General features: G+C 41.7%; 2 protein-coding genes across 2 annotated transcripts in view; one reads left to right on the top strand and one right to left on the bottom strand.

Annotated features, from left to right (window-relative positions):
- pbk (PDZ binding kinase) overlaps positions 1 to 20,734 on the bottom strand; it is a 147,819-nt gene that overhangs the window by 68,031 nt on the left and 59,054 nt on the right. The gene's annotated exons all lie outside the window — the stretch shown is intronic.
- LOC140267347 (dihydropyrimidinase-related protein 5-like) lies at positions 745 to 20,689 on the top strand. Its single transcript, XM_072362596.1, has 14 exons — positions 745 to 821; positions 8,112 to 8,226; positions 8,826 to 8,975; positions 13,467 to 13,625; positions 14,945 to 15,124; positions 15,319 to 15,387; positions 15,690 to 15,734; positions 15,830 to 15,905; positions 16,003 to 16,159; positions 16,249 to 16,390; positions 16,605 to 16,747; positions 16,831 to 17,038; positions 18,007 to 18,184; positions 18,282 to 20,689. Exons 2-14 carry the CDS (start codon positions 8,128 to 8,130, stop codon positions 18,365 to 18,367), a joined length of 1,692 nt encoding a protein of 563 aa, XP_072218697.1. The 5' UTR covers positions 745 to 821; positions 8,112 to 8,127; the 3' UTR covers positions 18,368 to 20,689.

Below are 20,734 nucleotides of genomic sequence, written 5' to 3'. Positions count from 1 at the left end.
TGTGATGTGGTCAATTTTGGTTTTGCTGTGTAGAAAGCAAGAATTAAATACCTGTAATGAAAGCTATGAAAGGCACATAAGATTCTATATACTCTATGTCAGAGGATGTGATCATTCTGGTTTGATCTAATAGGCTTTTAGATCTACTCCTGTTAATTGCTTCTTCGGAATACCCACAGCAGCACTCAGCCGGGCTGCCAAATGAGGAGACTGGGTGGGAGTTAGCTTTGCAGCCAATATTGTTGCATTCAGGTGCTCCATACAAGCTCTTGTAACTGGATATGCGGGATTTAAGTGCTCTGGTTCAGAAACAATATTTAACCGGAACTTTGGCTTCAGAGTATTTTTGATTTGTTGGAAATATTTTCCACAAGATGACTTTATGTTTTGAATTCAGTTTACATGATTGTGATTGAACATACGAAGTACACATATGCTAATTTGTGGCAATTATTTAATTAATTAATATTGTTGCGTTATTAATGATTGAATGGTATATACACCATAATTACACTCCCTCTGTCGTACATATGATCCGCATCGACGGTCATATGTCCGACAACATTAGAATGCAGCATGTCTCTCGAGGCAACAGACACGCCCCTGTCTTCTGAGTGAGGGCAACACCTTCGCCTCTGCTCTCCAATTGGTCACATTTTCTGTTACTCTGGGTCGGACGGCTCCTGATTGGCTGCTGCCGGACCGTTGGCGAAGAAGCATCTGAGGCTCGAGCAGTGCCAGCTGTCTTCACGCACTCAGCTAGTGCTGGGCAACGGAGAGAAGCACCTATCGAGGAGGGTGTTGGAATCTGCAAAGAAAGGGTAAATAGACAGAAATCAGGATGACAGGTTGTGTTTGTTTTACCATTTAGAAGCTGTTATGCAAATATAGGGAATTAACCTCCAGTGTACGGCTTAAAATGAATTAGACTAGGTATTAAACGTCGTTAAACAAAAGTAACGATTGGGTTGTAACCGTTAAATTTGCCTTTATTGCTGTATATTACGTTTATGCTTGTGAGATTTATCTTGCTTACTTTAAATTCTAATTGTCCATTCATATATATATATTTTTCAAAATGTGCATTCAATTGTGAATTAATTCATTCAAATTGGAAATAAATGAATGAATTTCACATATATCTGGCGAAAAAAATGCACGTTGAAACAGGATCGTGAGCCTGTCGGCGACGAAATATGGGTGAGATGTGAGTGTGTGTCAAGAGTGATTGTGTGCGTGTATTTGGCGTGCCATTAGTGCAAGAAGGCAGTGTTTGTTGTAGGAGTGTGCGTCGCCTGTTATGTAAGTTGGTCATGTTTGTAGGTTATTCTCATTTCTGCCAAATATATTGAGACACGGTGATGATGGTGAGGGTCTATCCGTCATGCATACAAACAAGGCTGGCCTCTGTGTATGTGTGTGTGTGTGCAGTCCATGGTCATTTCTGTGTCTGGGTACAAAATGGGAGCAGGTGATTGTAAATCCCAGTTTTTTGGGAGGGCGGGGGTTGCATGCAGATCTGAGCTGTTTTTGTGTATCAGGATGTTTGAGGATCTTCAAGAGTGCTTTAGGGGATCCTTGAAGTGTAGCATAATGAGCTGAATACATTAAAAATAATCCTAATTAAACCGTGAACCAGTTGGCATGCATAGTGTGTCTTTGATTAAAGATGCATAGTTTTTAAATATATCTTCTACTGTAAAGTCTTCAAATATTTAATTACATCATGGCAGTTATTTTTGGGGTGCAGTGGTTTGCACAATGCAACCTATTCTGTGTGCACGGGAGTGTACATGTTCTTCTCCTGGTAGCACCCATTCAGAAACAAGCAGGGAGGTTATTTGTGTCTATAGCGGTTCCTCTCATGTGCGTTAAGTGATTTGATCGTGACAGTAGGTACATTGTTTTAGTGAATATCTCAAATCTGTTAATCAGATTACAGAGTTATTATTTTCAATATCGATTGGATAGATGTACCATTTGTTGTCTTGACTGAAGACGGACGTTTTCAGGCAAATAAAACATCTGTTGGAGCATCCAAAAGCTCAATATAATGACTTTAGACTTCAATCCAACCATTTAAAGGAGCAAATCCACACATTTTTGTTTTAAGAAGCTGCAACAGAGAAAGACTGATTTTTCTTGAAAAATGAACAAAGAATGAAGCAGGTTAGCTTGGCCAGGAGTCTGGCGTGGGGAAAGAGAATTTGATCACTATATCAGGAATTTTCATTACCTGGTGGACTGATAACAGACTGGAGATATTAAGGCTTGGAAATGCTCAGAAATAGTGTTTTATATCTGGTCTGAATGAACACAATTGAGGGGGTGTAAACGTCAGCTTTTCTCAAAGCCATTCATGATGTTTTATTCAAACTAAAGACGGAAGTGGTCATGATGAGCAGTTTTCTCTCCTCTGAGACGCTGGAGTTGTGCCCATGTTTCACACTAACTATACAAATGGAAAGTTTCTTTTGACTGAACCAAAAATGTTTATTTTGTTGCCTTGCAGATGTAGAATAAATAATGCTTTGCTGATAACGTGGCTCCACATGCACAAGGAGCAGAACGTTGAAGGATGGGAAAGGGGGGACTTTTATATCCACTATCTGCAGTTTTGTGAGTGCATCCTCAAGCTTCAGCTTGAGTTAGCTAACTATATGTAAGGTGCATAGCTAGTTTGCATGCTTAGCTAGTTGGGTACTAATGCACTCTAGTTTCTGAACACCATAGTTTTGTGGACGGGGTCATATTGGTCAGATATGCAGTGCATCATTGCATAAAAACCCCTTTTAAGCTCTGCATAGTTCAGGTTTTCTCATGTTTTTTTAACATTTACTGTATTTTAAGTACAATGTGTCTAGAAGCAAATATCAGAATTTAAAGGAGGCCTCAGATTCCATTACAACTTCTGTTACTAATCAAAGCACAGCTGTGAGATTCATATTCTACTTTGAAACAATAGGCCCATGGTGCACAGGCTGCATTTGTATACTGTGCATGTTTATTACATGCTTACAGATATCGTGGTGTGAATAAGATCGAATAGTTTCTTCCATTGAGCAGCGTGGATGCGCTTTGTAAAGGTCACGGATATCCTCTCGTCTCATGAGAAGTTGATGTTTATGCCTGTTGTGAGAGTACAGGTCAAAGGGTGCATCAGGCTAAAGGTGAAGGTCAGACTGAGGAAGAAATACTGTGAAAACAGAAAAAAAAGGCTGTTCGTCTGAATGAAAATTTGCCTACGCTAAACGAAAACACCCAGTTGTAGTAATTCATGCAGCTGATCATCAGAGTGATGCCCCAGTTTGTGCAGATCCTCATGTTAATGTACGTTATTTATTCACGTGTGATCCACTGATGGCTTCTTCATCCATGAACCTCCAGCCGCACCCAATTAAAGCATCACTCAGTGTGTGTGTGTGTGTGTGTGTGTGTGTTTAATGTCTATTCTTATCACCGAACGGCTGTAAATTTGTGTGATGCACGTTTGGTCTGGCTTTTAAAATAGCTCCTTCGTACACACACACACACACACACACGCATATATATATGTTGACTGTCACACATGAGCGTACACAACACACCGTCCATCCCCATGGCGATTACTGTCCAGATCAGGCAGGAGTCAGCAGCTGTCCACTCACACATCAACACACACACACTTTTATTTCCATAGCACACATGTAGCCTTCACACACCCAGAAACAGACACCTAAGGATGTCCGCAGCTACTGTCTTTTTCTTTCTTTTAATTTTCCGACCACATTGTCTGTTTATGACCGTTTAAGATTGAACTGATTTGTGGATCTTTTTGAAAATGAATTCTTGTTGTCTTTGATTTGATCATGTTGTGAATGTGTCATTATGATGACATGACATAGTGAGTCTGAATCAATTCTGCCGTCTGTCCCTCATTTATAATTAATCATCTCCCCGTTTACAAACCGTATGATGAGGGTGTGTCTTGCTGTGTGTATGTATGTTAAATTGTGTGTGTTTATAAGGTATTTGTGAGTTAGTGAACTCGCTTTGTGCATCTGTTTGTGTGTGCTTAAGGGGGCATTTGTCCGTGTGTGTGTGTTTGCTGAAGCAGCTGGTCCTGGGGTGGAGAGAAATGCTGCCTGGTGTGTGTTTCTGTCTGTTATACCCTCTGTGTGGACGTGCACTGATGCTTCTTTTTAACCTGGTGGTCTTTGAGGATTTTAATATATGAATACAGACAGTGATGCCACACCAGATGGTCCTTTTTCCTCTTTAGAGAGGAAAACAGCTTATTGTTGTGTAATAATTAATAATAATGAATGTAATAACAACCTCAGTGACTTAAAGAGTTGGAAATAGTCCCGTCACAATTAACAATCTAACGCCATATATTCATACCTTCATATCTTTCTAGATCGAACATGTAAATTCACAAACAGACGACAGGTCGAGGTTTAAAACCGGAGAATCACTCAGTACCAAAACCAGAACAAAATGGCCACAAATCAGCTGGAGTGCCTGTTTTTCACATTACAAACTGTACAACAAAATGAAGCTGAGGTCCCAGAGGTGTTGGAGCGGCAGAGGGAGGGTAGAGCAAGGAGGACATGAAAGTCAAACTATTCATTTAGAAAAAAGACTTCGGTCTGGCTGCATCTCACAGCTTTGTCAGTGTTGGTTCTGTGGTCTGCAACCAGCTGCTTTTGGGTTTCTGCACGTGCCACTACTCATAAAACCTTTCAAACATCCATCTTCGTAAATTATTATATAAATACTTAGTTAACGGGTCAAGTAAAGGTGGTAATACAGGGTAGTGAGCTCGTACATTTCATGCTGCATCACAGCTCCTCGTGGCGCTTCATGTCTCATCACATCTCCGCTGTCAGATCTCTTCAGGCTGATACAGCAACCCAAAATATATATATATATTTTTAAATTCGGAGATGAATTCATGTCTGTCCCTGTGGATTGGATTTACTGAAGTTCAGGAATGCACGCCGCTTGCAGAAAGGCAGCATTGAGGAATCTTCTGCTTGATATACCGTCTGCGTCTGTGAGAATGTGAGGGTGCACCGGGGTCAGGGTGATGTAAATTTCATCATCAGATGATGTATGTGGGGCACTGCGTGGACATCTGTGCCCCCCCCCGGGTTTGTTGTGACTTCCACTGGGCGCTCACAGCGCCAACTGTGCAAATGCTGGGAAATCAGAATAGAGGCTAAATTTAACAAGAGGCTGTGTGAACCCTCGTTTACAGACAATCGCATGTGCCAAAACCGCACGTTACTGTACATGCATGGACTGCAGCTATAAGCACTAAGAATGAGTCAAATGGTTCATTGAAATATCGAAGGATACCCAGTCAGCGCTCTCTGGGACAGCTCTGGGACGGTGTGTGCATGTCAGTTTTAAGGGTGTCACCGTCCAAAGTGTCAATAATATAAGTTGACTTTAATTTCCTTTGGCTTTACTGTCCTCACCAGCGCACAAAGCCTGCATTGTTCACTGACAGCAGTCTGTTTAGTCAGCGCTCCCGTTCCCATGCGCACAGTCAATCATCAGCGTGGGTTTGGACAGAGCTGACTGGAAAATGGTGACAGCAGCAGCCTCAGCCTTTAAATATACGTTGTAGAGGCCAGACTTTGATGTAGACATCGCTCTCTCACTATCCAGTTCACTCTCTTTTTGAACGCTCTTACTCACTCATTTTCTCATATTTGCTTCAGCCTGCACAAGATGAATAAAGGAAAGACTGCAAACTGCTATTTTAGAGGTTTTCTTTGCACATGTGGACATGAAAACAGGATATAATGAGCAGAGCACGATGTGGGTTATGAGCAACTCATGGAAGTGACCGAGCAGTAAGTTAAGACAGATCTTTTAACCTCTGAAATTATGAGCAGCTGATTGTGTCATTTTTTTACCTAATGTATGTCATTTGTCAAAACATTAAAGAAGCTTGTTTTTCTTATAAAATGATTTCCGCCATTGCTGCCTTTTGTGTTATTTCCATGTTGATTGGCTAATTAATTAATGGACTCCCACTGAGATAGTAAATCAAAAACAGACACGAACAGCAGCAGGTTTAGCTTCTGTTTAGGGAAGGTGACGCAAAAGTAAATGGTGGAAATCTGTGCTTCCGTTACAGCATGTTGGGAATGCCGGATGAGTCTCCTCGACGGCTGTTTTTGCTGTGCTGTCCGTACCACATGTATCTGAGTGCATCCACAGTAGCAAACAAAAGGAAAGCAGCATGCAGGTCATCGCAAAAGAGTTTGAAGCAGCAGCTTTTACTTAGGAGGATTAACTGCTACCTTAATGCTTTCAGTTTTCTAGAGATTTTACGAGGTAACATGCTGGAAAATATCAGGAATCAGGGCTGCGGCGTTGCCACCCTTTCAGAACATCATGAAGGACGACTGTGCATGTCTGGAAATGACTTGTGAAACCACCAAAGTTGAAATTGCAAATTAGACTTGGAGCTTTATTGTATGAAGTTGTTTGTGTGAGGATGGGTGTTTTTTTCACTGAAAGCACTCCAGTTCACATCTCCGGGGAAACCAGTCTTTTGTTGTGGCTGCCAGGCCCTTAGGCCACTGCTTTCCATACGGCACACCATCATGTTCATCACAACCACTTTAGGCTTCATCTCTGCATCATCGGCCCTCTTCTTCTAGAAGAAGTTGTAGATTAATTTCTTTCTGTTGCCACATTCGATCCTTTCGCCTCCAGCTGTTTGAATTCTCTGATAATGCTTTCAACCCTCCTTTTACCCCTTCTTAAAGCTCAGATTCTGGTCTCATTTGAAATGATTTCCATGCAATGCTCTACTAATACTACAGAGTATTAGTAGCTTTGATAATCATGTATTTCAGGAATCAGGCACACTGGTTAACATCTTAGTGTTCACGGCCACCTCTTATTCATCTCTCATCTGGTTTGGTTACAAATTTCAGGCTCCGGATATTTTCTCTGCTCGTTATTCTGTTCACTGTCCTCTTTCTCCCCCTGTCGCTCCCCTCTTCTCTCCTCTCCTTCCTCTTTCTATTCTCCACCATCTCATTGAGTTGATTCTGTGTGACTGGGAGGCCATTGTCTTCTGCCATCAAACACATTGCACACAGCCATCCATGCAGAATCCACACATACACACAGAGACATGTTTGTAGAGGAACGTCTTAGTTTGTTGATCCCATTCGGTTTAGGCTAATGGTGCAGGTGAAGCTAAATGGTTACAGCAGGATATTTGTTTGGACTTTTAGGAACGTTTTGCAGAATCACACAACTAAAAATGGAGCCAATGATCTTAATCTTTTAGTCGATACACAGTCCTGTGAAGAGTTGATCAAACTACTGTATGTGTATTGTAATGCAACCTTAATCATGATGTATGTGCTCATACAGCAGAAATACCTGAATTTATGTTAATTAGTGGCTTGTGGAGTCATTCAAATTCATTGTGCTTTAGAAAACAGGCTCTTAATCACATGTCTGATGTTAGTGATGACCCTGCCAATCTGTTTGTACTGCGTCTTCTTTCTGTTTTAATTCGATAACGTCAGCAGGTGGAGTGGTTTGTATGTCAGCTGGTACACTGAGTTTTACTTCGGTGCGTGCAGACTCTGTTTTAGTCCTGCAGATAGTGAAATAGATTCGTAAATTATGAATTCTCCACTTAATATTTCATAATAAAAGCTTGGAGGAAGTTTTCTCTTGTGACACGAAGAGACAGAAAATGTGAGTGAGGCTGTAATGCATGACGCAGCAAAAGTGCACGTTACACAGTCCATTAGTTACATCTGATTATGGATTATCTGTCCCCTTTACCACCGAGTGATCAGAGGCAGCACCGTCTGTGAGTGACCTGTGAATCGTTTAAGATCAGAAAAGACTGACTTGGTGTTCGGTTTACTCGGGTCTTTATTTAGCTTTTCTTTGTCCAGCTACTGTTTGGTTATCTTCAAACGATTTTGAGCCCATATCGAGAGGAGCAGCAGTTTTCTGGCTAACTGTCTTGGACGTATCACAACAAAATGCATTTGTTTAAAGAAAGTGGAAAACAAATCATGGAGCTGTCCGTGTTCATCTTTCATGTCTTACGTTTTTGCATTTTTCTTCTCTTGTAGGACTATAGCTGCTAACATGGGGTCCATGCGTATCCTCATCAAGGGAGGGAAGGTGGTCAATGATGACTTCACCCAGGAAGCAGATGTGTACATAGAGAACGGCATCATTCAGCAGGTACACCACATTTACACGCACACTCTTACACATCACGAGCACATATTCAAGCTATATTTAGTTTTTGTAACACACATTCACTGTCCAGCGCGTCTATAGCTGTCGGTATGACTCACATTGCACAACGCTACATTACGAAGGGATTTAACCACTCTGCAAACTCTGTGGCAAGGATAGGCAACACTATAATTAGCTCACAGAGTGTTGCCATGGAGATAAGTATCACTTTATTTGAAGAGGATGTATTTGACTCAGAAACCTGGAAGCTCAGCTGTGCTCCGACTCATATATTTTGCCAGTATTTCGCCAGCAACAGTTTTAATTTTTAAAAATGCTGCATTCCAACATAAAACAAGTCCATTTATTTATTTTATCAGTAATGAAACTAACCCCAAAATCTGCTTAAATTAATATTTTTACCATCAACATCAGTCCTATAGCTTCACATTAAACCTAAAGGTCTCCTTGTGGAACGAATAAAGGTTTGTCCTCAAAGATCCACTCAGTAAGCGTTAATGGACTTCGTTAAAAGAACACTGACCATCTCATATGTGCTGTGGCACATGTATGTAAAGTTGTTTGTTCGTGTTGTTTGGCAGGTTGGAAAGGAGCTGATGATACCGGGTGGGGCTAAGGTGATCGATGCTTCGGGGAAGCTGGTGTTGCCGGGCGGCATCGACACCAGCGTGCATCTGCAGCAGACGTTCATGAACGCCAGCATCCAGGAAGACTTCTACAGCGGGACCAAGGTACGCACACACATGCGTAGGCCTGCCTGTGATTAAACACAGTCCGGAGACAGCTGTAATGCTCTGACATACTTTCCCTCTTTCTCTCTCTGTCTTGTCTTAAGTCAAATATTCACCCCTGCGTTCAGTTCTTGCCTTTATTCATCGAGGCTTATGACCACACACGTTTTCATGCTGGTCCTTCAGGAAGAAAGCAGCTGTTGGTGGCTTATGGTTGAAAGCAAGACTTCAATTTCCACACACACAGCTGTTCGGTTTTCATTTTATCTGCTTTGTTAGATCGTTTTCCATCGCCGATCTCCATGTTTTTCACTAAACCCCTGAGACTCAGAAGAGAGAGGATTTAATAATTAGGAGACTTTCAAATTCACAAAGCGGGGCTGTAGTTGTTGCCTGCAGTGGTATGCATGTGTTGATCTTGCCTGGCATCATTTTTTATCCCTGGAGGCTTAGTTGGGTGTTATTTACAGTGAATATGACACCACCTTTTTGACGCCATCTTTTCAACCATTTCAAAGTCACCTCTTTGATCTATTTATTCATATCAGTTAAGCATTTAAAGGCAATCTTCATGGTCACCTATCTAATGCTTTGCTGTGTGGTCCCCACACTGAACACCTTGTGGATGGATGAGGGAGTTTCCTTACAAGTGTTTTGACTGAATATTTGTTTCATGACAAACTGGATCACTTGAGTAGAATATTAGTAGCTTATATATTCATCCACTCTAGTGCGATCAGCTGCACCATTTAACCTGATATTATATTATTCTATTTCTCATATTTATTTCCCACCCAGTCTGACATGTTGCATTTCTGTCTGCTCAGTAAAAACTGACGGATTTTCTTTCGAAGAACCAAAGCGTGTTTAGTATCTTTCATCCGCTTCACACTGCCAGAACATTTGGAACATTTTGTTACAAATTGTATTAACTGCGGGGACTTTTCTACGCGGCAGCTTAGTGAAATGAAGCCTGAGTTTAATTCATCGCCAGCTGATGTGTGTAGAGAGGAATTTGAGAAAGATTGAATCGTCTGTGTGCCAGCAACCCCCACCACCCTCCCCGGTTACCATCCCTTACCAACCTCCCTCGCTGCCATGGCAACTAACCCCCACTCCTAGTGTGGAAATGTCTGCCTGTCTGAAGCTATGTGCTAACAGTGGCATTGTGTTGTCCCAATGCTGACCATGTTTCCATGGGAACAACTCACGTGCAATCTTGATGAACCCCAAAACTATTTCCCACAGCACCACCCCCCCACTGTTTTGTAACGCTGTGACCCCCTTTTCTCTTTTTCCTTCCTTCCTCTTCCCTTGGGGACGTTAGTCAGTGATTATAGTTTTAGTTTTCAAACACCAGGGTACAAAAATTAGGGGTGAACATTTGCACCGCTCTTTGAATAATAGGGAATGCCGTCGCTTCATTTGCATCATTGATCAGGCGCCTGATACTGACTCATGTAATGCACAACATTCCTTTCTTTGCAGTATTTTTACAGAATAAACTATGTGACCGAGTTATGTGGGAGAGCTTAGATCTCTGCCTGCTGATTCCACACCTCATCGTTACTAAAGGACTGTGGTGTCACAGGTCTGAATCCTTGTTTCTTTTGAAAAATAAGCCAATAATTGTTTACTAAACAGACAGGTAGATGAATACCCACACAGCGTGTATACTCTCAGCCTTACACAGTTTACCAGTGAGGATGTCATTTAGAAACTACACTCTCATGAAAATGTAATAATAAAATGACATCAGGGCTGGTTATATCCCTTAAATTAATTAGATACTAATACAATACATGAAACCATAGCTTGATCTGTTGTCATTGTTATCCACAGTCAGTGGATCAGTAACATCCATTGAATTAGAATTCAGTCAAACTCTGTCGGGACCGTTTTAATGTCTCTGCTGGCTGTAGAGATGAAGGGAGGAGGGGATGGAGGAAGGTGAGCTGAGGTATGAGTGGTGCTGATAGAGGCTGATCAGAGAGCTGCTGAAGTAATCTGTCTGACACTGGTGGCCTTTCACAGTCTAACATACAGAGACCTTCTCATCCTCTCACATCATGACTTACCCACACACAGAGTCTTCTCCCTCTTTAATACATTCAGTATGAAAGATTTTTCTCACAGAGTAATTTCCTGCTGTGTGTGTCTCCTTAAACCAACCTCCCTGCTCCCTTTTTGGGGGAATTATTTTCACAGTAAGGTTTGGGGGGGGTCTGTGGTTTATGTGTCACCCTCAGATGCTCGAGGGCGTTTTATTATAATACACCCCCCCTAATTTAAATTGTTCCTGTCCATGCATACATGACCATCACTGCTCCCTGATAATCAGCTTAAAAAATGTGAGGAATATTATGACCTTAATCACAATATCACACAACAAAGAAATGTGAGTCATTTACCCAGGAAAGCTTTTGGTTTTGTTCCTTTTCTTTAAATTATGCATCTGCTACAATTATTCACCAAAACATGATATTAAAACCCGAGACCTTTTCAATCATTCTAACATTACTTAAAATGCAAAATGACCCATCGTTTTCTGTACTTTAGTCCTGGGTCTCACCTGGAATCTCGGCCTTGTCCATTTTAAGGCAAATATTGTGCAAAACCAACTTTTTATTCTGCGTTTGCTCTTCTCATCCACACAAAAACAATGTTTTTAGTTAGAGCCTCGTCTGGACGGAGATATTTTATCATGTTTACAGAGACGATGTTAAAATGAAGCTTGGCTGAATGATTTATAGTAGGAAAAGGGAAAAGACGCTTCTCATTGCTCCTGATCCTCCAAGATGTCTTTTGATAGTTTAATTCTGCTCACTACAGCTACACCAGTTAAAATATTATTGTCCAGCTACTGATGAATTTGTATTTCTTGCATCTCTGAGGCAGATTTTTCATCTAAAACAGTCTAAAGTTGGATGTTCCTTATGTTCTACAAAGAGGAAACAGGGAGCATAAAAACATGTCAACATTTATCAGACAATTCTTTATTCCAGCTTGAAAGAGACTGAAGTGGCAATAGATTTTAATTTAGGCCATGCAGGCTGACAGCCCAAATCCCACCGTCCCCTGTCTTTCACGCACACACAAACTCACACACACATTTGCATACACTGACAGTGATCAATGACACCTCCATCTTCAGTGCTGACTCTGCAAGTCGTTCAGACTGGTTTCTATGGTAATGAGAAACCTGATAGCTCATTGGCAGGTGGAGCTTTCACTTAAAAACAGATGGCCCCGCCCCCGTGTCTGACACAGAAATATTGTAGAAGTGATGGTGACTCGTGTTATTTCATGGGTAACATCAGCCGTTTTGTTGTTGCTGTGACAATGATTTGAAGTCTGTGATGGAAGAGAACAATATTTTCCACCTCTTTCTGTTCTTTTTATCTTTTAGAAATGATCTTTTTGTCCAGTCAATGCTCACTTTAATATAGTGTATATATAGTGTATTGAGAGGGTGTTCGTTGCCGCAGTTGTGGATGGAGAGATGAGGAGGAGGAAGAAAAGGGTGGAAGCAAAGGACAGGCATGGCTGAGCAATATCTGTTGTCATGGTTACACAAAAGTGCATTTGTCATCCATCAGGCAAGGCGTACACACCACTCTCCATCCTTCTCTTCCTCTCTTCTTCGCTCTAATCTTCCTTACTCTCCACCACTTCATTATTGATTTAATCTTCCTTTTTTTCCCTTCTCCGATTTGTTGCCTCTACAGAGAATCTTTGAAAAACAGCCGTAAAGTTTAGAAAGTCTGAAGCCCTTTTCACACATGCACTGCGGTGGTGTCATGTGTGACATGTGGGTGTGGCTTTCAACTGCTGCAGCCAACATTAACAGAAGGATACACACAACAGCGGTGGGTTAATCTGACACATGCTCAGCTGTTCAGAGAAATCCATTAGGTCACATTATTAAATCAATAAACGACAGCACCGTCCGAATCCTCCTCCTCCGTGGTTTTACGTGGAATAATTAGCTGCAGCACCGAGCCATTTTTTGTCTGATTCAAATGAACAAGACAAAACTTGACCATATATCAGCATTGCCATCTGCTCCCACCAACCTCTGGTTTGTCTAACACTTTGTAACGTATCTGTCCGAGCGATAGATAGGTGGTTCGGGTGCTTTTCTAACACCAGTGACTGTGTTTCTCTGTTTAACACTGAAACATGGACACCACTGATGTTTTTAGTCACCCGGCCCGCTTGAGTATTTACAACATAGCTAAAATCCATTGTTATGGTCACATAAATGGCGGATATTGTGTATCCCCTGTGGCTCTGATCAGTTTGTACATTCAGTAAATAAAGGATCATTTGATGATGAGACATGAACTCATAAGGAAGGTCCATTGTCACCAGACAAACAGAGTCTGTTTGCTTTACAGTGGAATCATTGTCCTCTTTTCTAATCAGTGTTTCTTTATTCTGCTTTTCCTCCCCCTTACTCGCCCCTTGTCACCCTCTCACCTCACCTAGGCGGCTCTGATGGGTGGTACCACCATGGTTATGGCTCTGGTCCTGCCTGAACAACACTGCTCCCTGCTGGACGCATATGAGAACTGCAGAGCTCTCGCAGATGCCAAGGCGTGCTGTGACTACGCTCTGCATGTCGGGGTGACCTGGTGGGGACCAAAGGTACCATAAACACAGAAGAACAGGAGAATAGATATCACTCATAAGCTCATCTCTCACTTTTTGCTTCTCACTTTATTATTCTTGCCAAATAAAACGTAAACAATGCAAATCTTTTCATGAATCCAGGGTGTTTTGACCTAGATTAAACTCACAAGAACTGGGTTAATATTCATGCTCAGTGGGCACAAAAGATTCTATGAGTCAGTGTGTCTTATTCAGCCTTTGGCTTTAATGTCTGCACTGTATCATCTGCTGGGTGTGTGCATGTGCCACATCGAATCACACACAGATTGAACATTTAATAATAATAATAACGCTTGATTGTCTATAATCAAGCAGGTCTTAATATCCTTATTACACCATGATACATTGTAGTTTGAGCTTATCTTTAATTCAATCCTGGTAGTTACTACACAACAATCATTCAGTGTGTATGAGCTTTATTAGTCTTAATTTTTTACATTGTTAGAACACAAAGTGATATTTGCTAATGCAGTGTCACAAATTCAAAGATATTCTTTTTTACAGTAATAAAAGACCGAAAACTCTCAAATCTTTATGTTGGAGGAGCTGAAATTTTCTGTCAGATGGCCAATGAATGAATACAGTAAAAGTACATATTTCATTAATGTTATCTTGATTGTTGTGCTTCAGATTAAGTTCTTTAGTCTGTTTGTTGCAAAAGTATTTAAAAAATCTGACCAGAAATGGAGCAACTTTTATGTCAGTCCAGAACTGTCGGGATTTAGGATTTTTAACATTTTTATTCAGCGTCTGCAGAGCTTTGCAGTGATGAGATGCATCATGTGATGGAGTTTAGGTCACTGGTGGCCCAGGGAAAGAAAATGTCATTGAGTGTGTTTGTTAATCTGTCTTCCAGAGGGCTGCAGGGTGAACGGTTTGTAACCAGGATGCGAAGGGTCTTTTACTGTTTTTCTTGCTCTGTGGAGACACTGAGACTTCTTATAAAACTCTAAACTCCATTTACAGCAGAGCAGTATCACAGTCAAGTGAAACACAACATACTCAATAGTTTCCCTTTTGCCGTAATTTGAGTGTAATAAAGGCATTTTTGTGTGTGTCAAACGTCTGTGTGGGAATGTGTTAATGTGATCTCATCCTGGCTGCTCACCGAGATCATTTCATGCTCCATATAACTAACATATGCAAACATAAATCCCCCCCCATAAACACACAGCTTCTCTTTCATATAACCCATTGCACTGCTTTCTTTACTAATACAATGTTTTCAGCACTTTGCTGTGTGGGTTTTAACGATAATACCAATCCATGACCTCTGACCTCTGATCTTTGGACAGGTACGTAACGAGATGGAGACCCTCGTGAGGGAGCATGGGGTGAACTCCTTCCAGATGTTCATGGCCTACAAAGACTTGATGATGCTCCGGGATTCAGAGTTGTATCAGACACTGCAGACCTGTAAGGATATCGGAGCCATCGCACGAGTCCACGCTGAAAACGGAGAGCTGGTGGCCGAGGTGAACAGTAGACTCTGAAATACCAGCGTGCACAATCACGTCACCGTCCTCTCCTTTCTTTAGTGGCAGATGCTCAGCATGCAGTAGATATAAAATCACTCCTGAGGATGATTTTATTACTGTGACTTTCTGTATTTATGTGAGAGGAAAGTTTGAACAACTTCAACTTAACTGTGTTTGTATTTGTTTTTCAGGGTGCCAAAGAGGCTCTAGATTTGGGCATCAGTGGACCGGAGGGAATAGAGATCAGTCGACCAGAGGAGGTGATTTTACAGTTTATTTTCATTTAGATGTTACACTGTTAAAAAAGCGCAGAATATAAATCTCGGGCATATTATGCATGGAGAGAAGAAAAGGTCTGAAAATGTTATTATTTTATTAATATGTATACTACTGTAAGAACTCAGCAATGTTAAGTTAAATGGAGCTTTTTCTATGCATGATGCATAACTAGTAACGGGTCTTCAATGATATGTAATATTCCTATAAGCATATCGTGGATCATGACCATAAACGTGGTGCAGTTTCTCTTATTAAACTTGTCATTTTGTCTTGTTGACCGCAGCTCGAGTCTGAGGCGACTCACAGGGCCATCACCATTGCCAACAGGGTAAAAATGACCTTGTTTTAATACTCTGTCCTTGAGTTGTAGTTGATGAATAACCACAACACTGGATGAGTTACTGAATTTGTTTGTGATCACAGGCCCACTGCCCCATCTACCTTGTGAATGTGTCCAGTATGTCCGCTGGAGACATGATTGCTACTGCTAAGATGCAGGGTGGGTTACTTATCCAGTGAAAAATAAGCTAAATCAATGATTATGATCACAAATAGGACGATAAACTGTCTTCTTTTGCCAATTTTTGTGTGTCCAGGTAAGGTGCTCCACGCTGAGACCACAGTGGCTCACGCTGTGCTGAATGGGATGCAGTATTACCACCAGGACTGGGCTCATGCTGCCGCTCACGTCATCGTCCCTCCTCTCCGCCTCGACCCGAACACACCCAGCTACCTCATGGGCCTGCTGGGAAAGTAAGTGTGCTCCGGTACTCCTAAAACAAATTCACACGGCAGGTAAAGGCTTAAGCAGATGTTGTGGAACCCGATTACTCCATTTTCAGTGACACTGTGAGCGTTGTGGCATCAGAGCATCGTCCGTTCAGCACCAAGCAGAGAGCTCTGGGCAAAGAGGACTTCACTAAGATTCCTCATGGAGTGGCTGGAGTCCAGGACAGGATGAGTGTCATTTGGGAGAGGGGCGTGGTACGTGCACACATTATGATTTATTCAACATGAACTGCAGTGACGGTAACACGAGGGACTATGTTCATTACTTTAACTCAGTTACAGAGTCTAAAGAGTCCAATTTATAATGTAATAATTATAATTATATTTCCTTATTCAAACAGCCCAAATTTACTTTATTTCAGTATCAAAATATTTTTTTATTGCTTTCATCTTCCATGAAAATCTACAGGTTACAGGAAAAATGGATGAGAACCGCTTTGTGGCTGTGACCAGCTCTAATGCGGCAAAGATCTACAATCTGTACCCACGCAAAGGTCGCATCATCCCGGGAGCTGACGCCGATGTGGTGGTCTGGGACCCAGACGCAACAAGGTTCAATTTAAAGTCATATTTAAAGATTAATGATATGAGGTTCAGTGCACAGCCTGCTCATGCACTTTGTGTTTCATGTGCAGGACGATCTCTGTGAGCACTCAGGTGCAGGGAGGCGACTTCAACCTGTACGAAGGCCTGCGCTGTCACGGCGTTCCTCTGGTCACCATCAGCCGAGGACGTTTGGTGTGTGAGAACGGCGTGTTCATGTGCGCTGAGGGGTCCGGAAAGTTCTACCCGCAGCGCACTTTCCCCGACTACCTCTACAAGAAGATGGTCCAGCGAGAAAAGGTGAGTTCACTGTCACTCACTGTTCACTTTTTAAAGACCAAATCAAATCATGCAGACCTCGTTCTGGCAGGACAGCCGGGCTCATGTGGTCCGCTGCTGCGTCAGCTGGCTGTGAACCCCTGCAAACACACTCATCACGTTGTGTCTGACTCCACTGATCTGACAGTCTATATGAAGGATTTAATGCTAATGCTCCCTTTGTACTCCGACACTGTTTTTCTGCTGCTGCTGTCTGCAAACCGTCCTCCATCCCAGGCTCTGCGCGGTTCTTCTCTGGTCACATTTAATTTGTGTTGTTTGTTTGCTTTTCTGTCCTATTACTTACTCAAATCTCAGAGGGTATAAATACCCATTTAAATCCCCATAATTTAAGAACACGTGTTCACATAAAGTTGTCAATTAACTCTCAGTTCCTAAATTTGTATCAATTTAAGACAATCCCATTGTTGGCTGCAGTAAATGTCTCTGACGATGAAAACAGAAAGCAGTGATTTCCAAGTCATTCACAACATTTACATGAAACTAGAGAAAACATTATTGTCTCAGTCCAACCTAATTTGGACTTTTAAAATACATGTCAACATGTTGGTCTGACTGAAATCTTAAAAACTGAACTTCCCAAAGCCGGACTAACACATCGAGGTACTGGGTTAAATTACTCCAGCATGTGAACTCATGCTCAGGGTTAGTAACCAAACTGTATCTTTAAGAGAAGAATAACATCCTTTACAGAAGCAAAACAATGTAGCGGTGACCAAATTTATCAAAAACATTTTCCATATTGCTCATGTGTTTTTTATGGCAGCGGACTCTTTTTCTGTTATTCTAATGAATTCTCTTGGACTCGGCTCACTAAAAGAATCAAAAAAATTAGGGAGATTTGATTTAAAAGCTGTTATCAACCCTGATCTGTGTTTATGTCTGCAGAGCTTGTTATTTACTCCCAATCTCTCTTCTTTCTGTGTCAGACTCAGGCTTATAAAGGGGTTGATAGGGATCCCTACTCTGGTGATGTGGCTAAGGTTGCAAACACCATGAAGAAAGAGCTCGGTTTGGGCCCCATAGATGGAGAGTCACCAAACCAGTCCTGTCCCCGGGTGCACCAGGGAGTCCGAGACCTCCACGAGTCCTCCTTTAGCCTCTCAGGTAGCCTGCATGAAACTAATAACGCATGACATTTTGGTGATTTTTATGTTGCAATTTTCCAAGTGTAAGAATGTCTATGAATGAATTTTTGTCTCAGGGTCTCAGGTTGATGACCACATCCCGAAGAGGTCCTCGGCTCGGATCCTGGCCCCTCCCGGCGGCCGCTCCAGTGGTATCTGGTAATCACTGGGTGATGGAGCTTCAATCGTCCGAGCCTCAGTGTTTTGTATATTTCTGAACAACCAGGAAAACTGCACTGATTTTCAGCCACAGGATTAAAGTCAAGACGGGAATATAAATTCAAGCATGAGTCTGTGATTGGTGATGACCTGACTCTGATGATCAATGACAAATCCGAGCCAAAGTAGCTGTCACACATCTAATTTGTGGTTTAATTAGAGAGATCTGATCAAGGGCTATCTGTGAATTTAAAATGTTTTACCAAATTCCAGCTAATCATCCTAACGTTGATAAAGTCTGCTCATTATCACCCCGCTTGCACCTTTTGAAGAAAAACAAACTAACCTGTGAAAGATCAAAACCAGTACAGTTTTTTGATGGTTTGAACTGAAGTGACGTCGACCGAATTATCTAAAAATAGTAAAACTGGATTCAACTAAATATCTCTCAAACCTGTCACATGCGAACATGCAGTACACTGTAGACACGATTGCTTTAGTCTCATATGAAGATGTGTGTGAATTCTTTTTGTGATTAAACCGCCCACTCCGCTCGGCTTCCTGCTGCACCGTGGGTTCCACTGACAGTGGGTTGTTTTGTTTTCCAATGGACGAACTGTGCTGTGTGGTGATGAAATCCAACTGCTTCTAACCCCGTGCGATCTTACAGCAACGCTCTCTGAACAGAGTCCAGCTTGACCCTTTCCATCGTTGTAGTTTCACTGCCTCTGACTGAAACAGACACATATCTCAGAAACGCTCTGCCTCACCTGACACGTAGCAGGTCAATGGATGGAGTTATGGAAACATACGCTGTCTCTTGTTAGTTTTGATCCAACTAAAATTAAATGTCAGCATTTCTGTGGGATCTGTAGACCTTGCAAATGAGTGAAAAAACACTTTAGGGGTAGAAATGTTTTTCCATCCCTGCCTTTCTGCTCACATGGAACATGGCAGTAAGGGTTTTTGTGATTTGCTACTCATGAACAGAGGACAAATGCTGTCTTTCCATCCCAGAGAGATCACTCAGAGCCACCTGGGTTAAAACAAGAAACTCTGGGGCCTCATTTATCGAAATCTAAAAAGACAAAAAACGGCCGTGCATTTAATTCTGCCTTTTCAATATTCAGTTTTGCTCAAACAGGCTTTTGATCACAAGGCTGTATGTAGCAGGCTGAGCAGCCTGAAACATACTAATCATTAACAAAAATCCCACAAAAAGACCAAAACAGCTTGCTGATGTGTCTTTCCGTCTGTCTGTGGCTTTCATTGCTCTCGTACATTTAAAAAGATCAGATTAAAAATAGCTTGTTTTACTTAGAACAAGGGCCGATACACGTTTGATGCTCCCTTCCTGCAGCAGGAAGGTGTCTGTGGTAACAAACTACAGTGTGATGAACATGTGTGACTCATTTGTGTTTATATTAGTTTTTGTTCAACAGTGCAGTGTCACTTTAATGCACAAAGCAATTAACTGTGTCCCTAACGGAATCCATTTGCTATGTGTTTCTGGTCTTTTTAGGGAATTTATTGTAGAAAAACAACAAACTTAAGGAAAAGTAGGGAAGAAACGCAAAGAATTTCCTAGATTTGAATTGAAATGATACAGAAATACTATTTAATGTTTAGGGCTGGTTGTGTCTCTTTCTGGGAGGAAAAAGTCTACTTTTAGTCAACACTTTTCTACCACTGGCAGCTTGTTCACTGAATAATTTGATTCTGCGTGTAGACATAAAAGTGTTAACTGCCTTTACACTTAATAAATGAGGCCTCAGATTGTGCAGAGCGACCAGAAAATAACTGAGACTAGTCAGAGTATGTTTCTGTATATCTGTAGGAAAATGAAGCGGGATTATTATTAGAGCCGTGCTTCTCGGCAGGAAGATTGAGCTGCACATGAAAACCACAGATCCTCTCACCTCCTGATGATGTCTCACTCCTGCCTATCAGTATTATATTTATACATGATCACGTATTCGTGTCCGGGTACTCTATATATCTAGGATGTTTGTTTTCCCTTAAATAAATGTGCCAATGGGAATCACCTGTGCCACACTGTCACCAATGCATGAAGAGCACCGCATGGAGACGGAGGAGACGAGTCTCCCCTGAAGGCCGCAGGTTCATAAAAACTGGTGCTGTTTTTTCTAGGATTACTTATTTTATTGTTGGACGAGTTTTGCTGTTTCGCTGAAGGCGCTGTGATTCCTCAGTGGCTGTATGTCTGTAGATTGTTGTTGTATTGGACAGTGAACCCTGTTGAATCTGTACGTGGATACTTGTTTCTTACCACAAGAATAACAGCAAATGAATAAAGACGGGAAAAAAATCCTCTTGATTCAACTTGTGTCACATTTCTTTTAGACATATG

Source organism: Leuresthes tenuis, unplaced genomic scaffold, assembly GCF_036924035.1.
Source record: "Leuresthes tenuis unplaced genomic scaffold, fLeuTen1.0.hap1 SCAF_13, whole genome shotgun sequence".
In the NCBI taxonomy this organism is placed as follows: domain Eukaryota; kingdom Metazoa; phylum Chordata; class Actinopteri; order Atheriniformes; family Atherinopsidae; genus Leuresthes; species Leuresthes tenuis.
The sequence above is the reverse complement of the archived record's forward strand: the minus strand, read 5'-3'. Positions and strand labels throughout refer to the sequence as shown.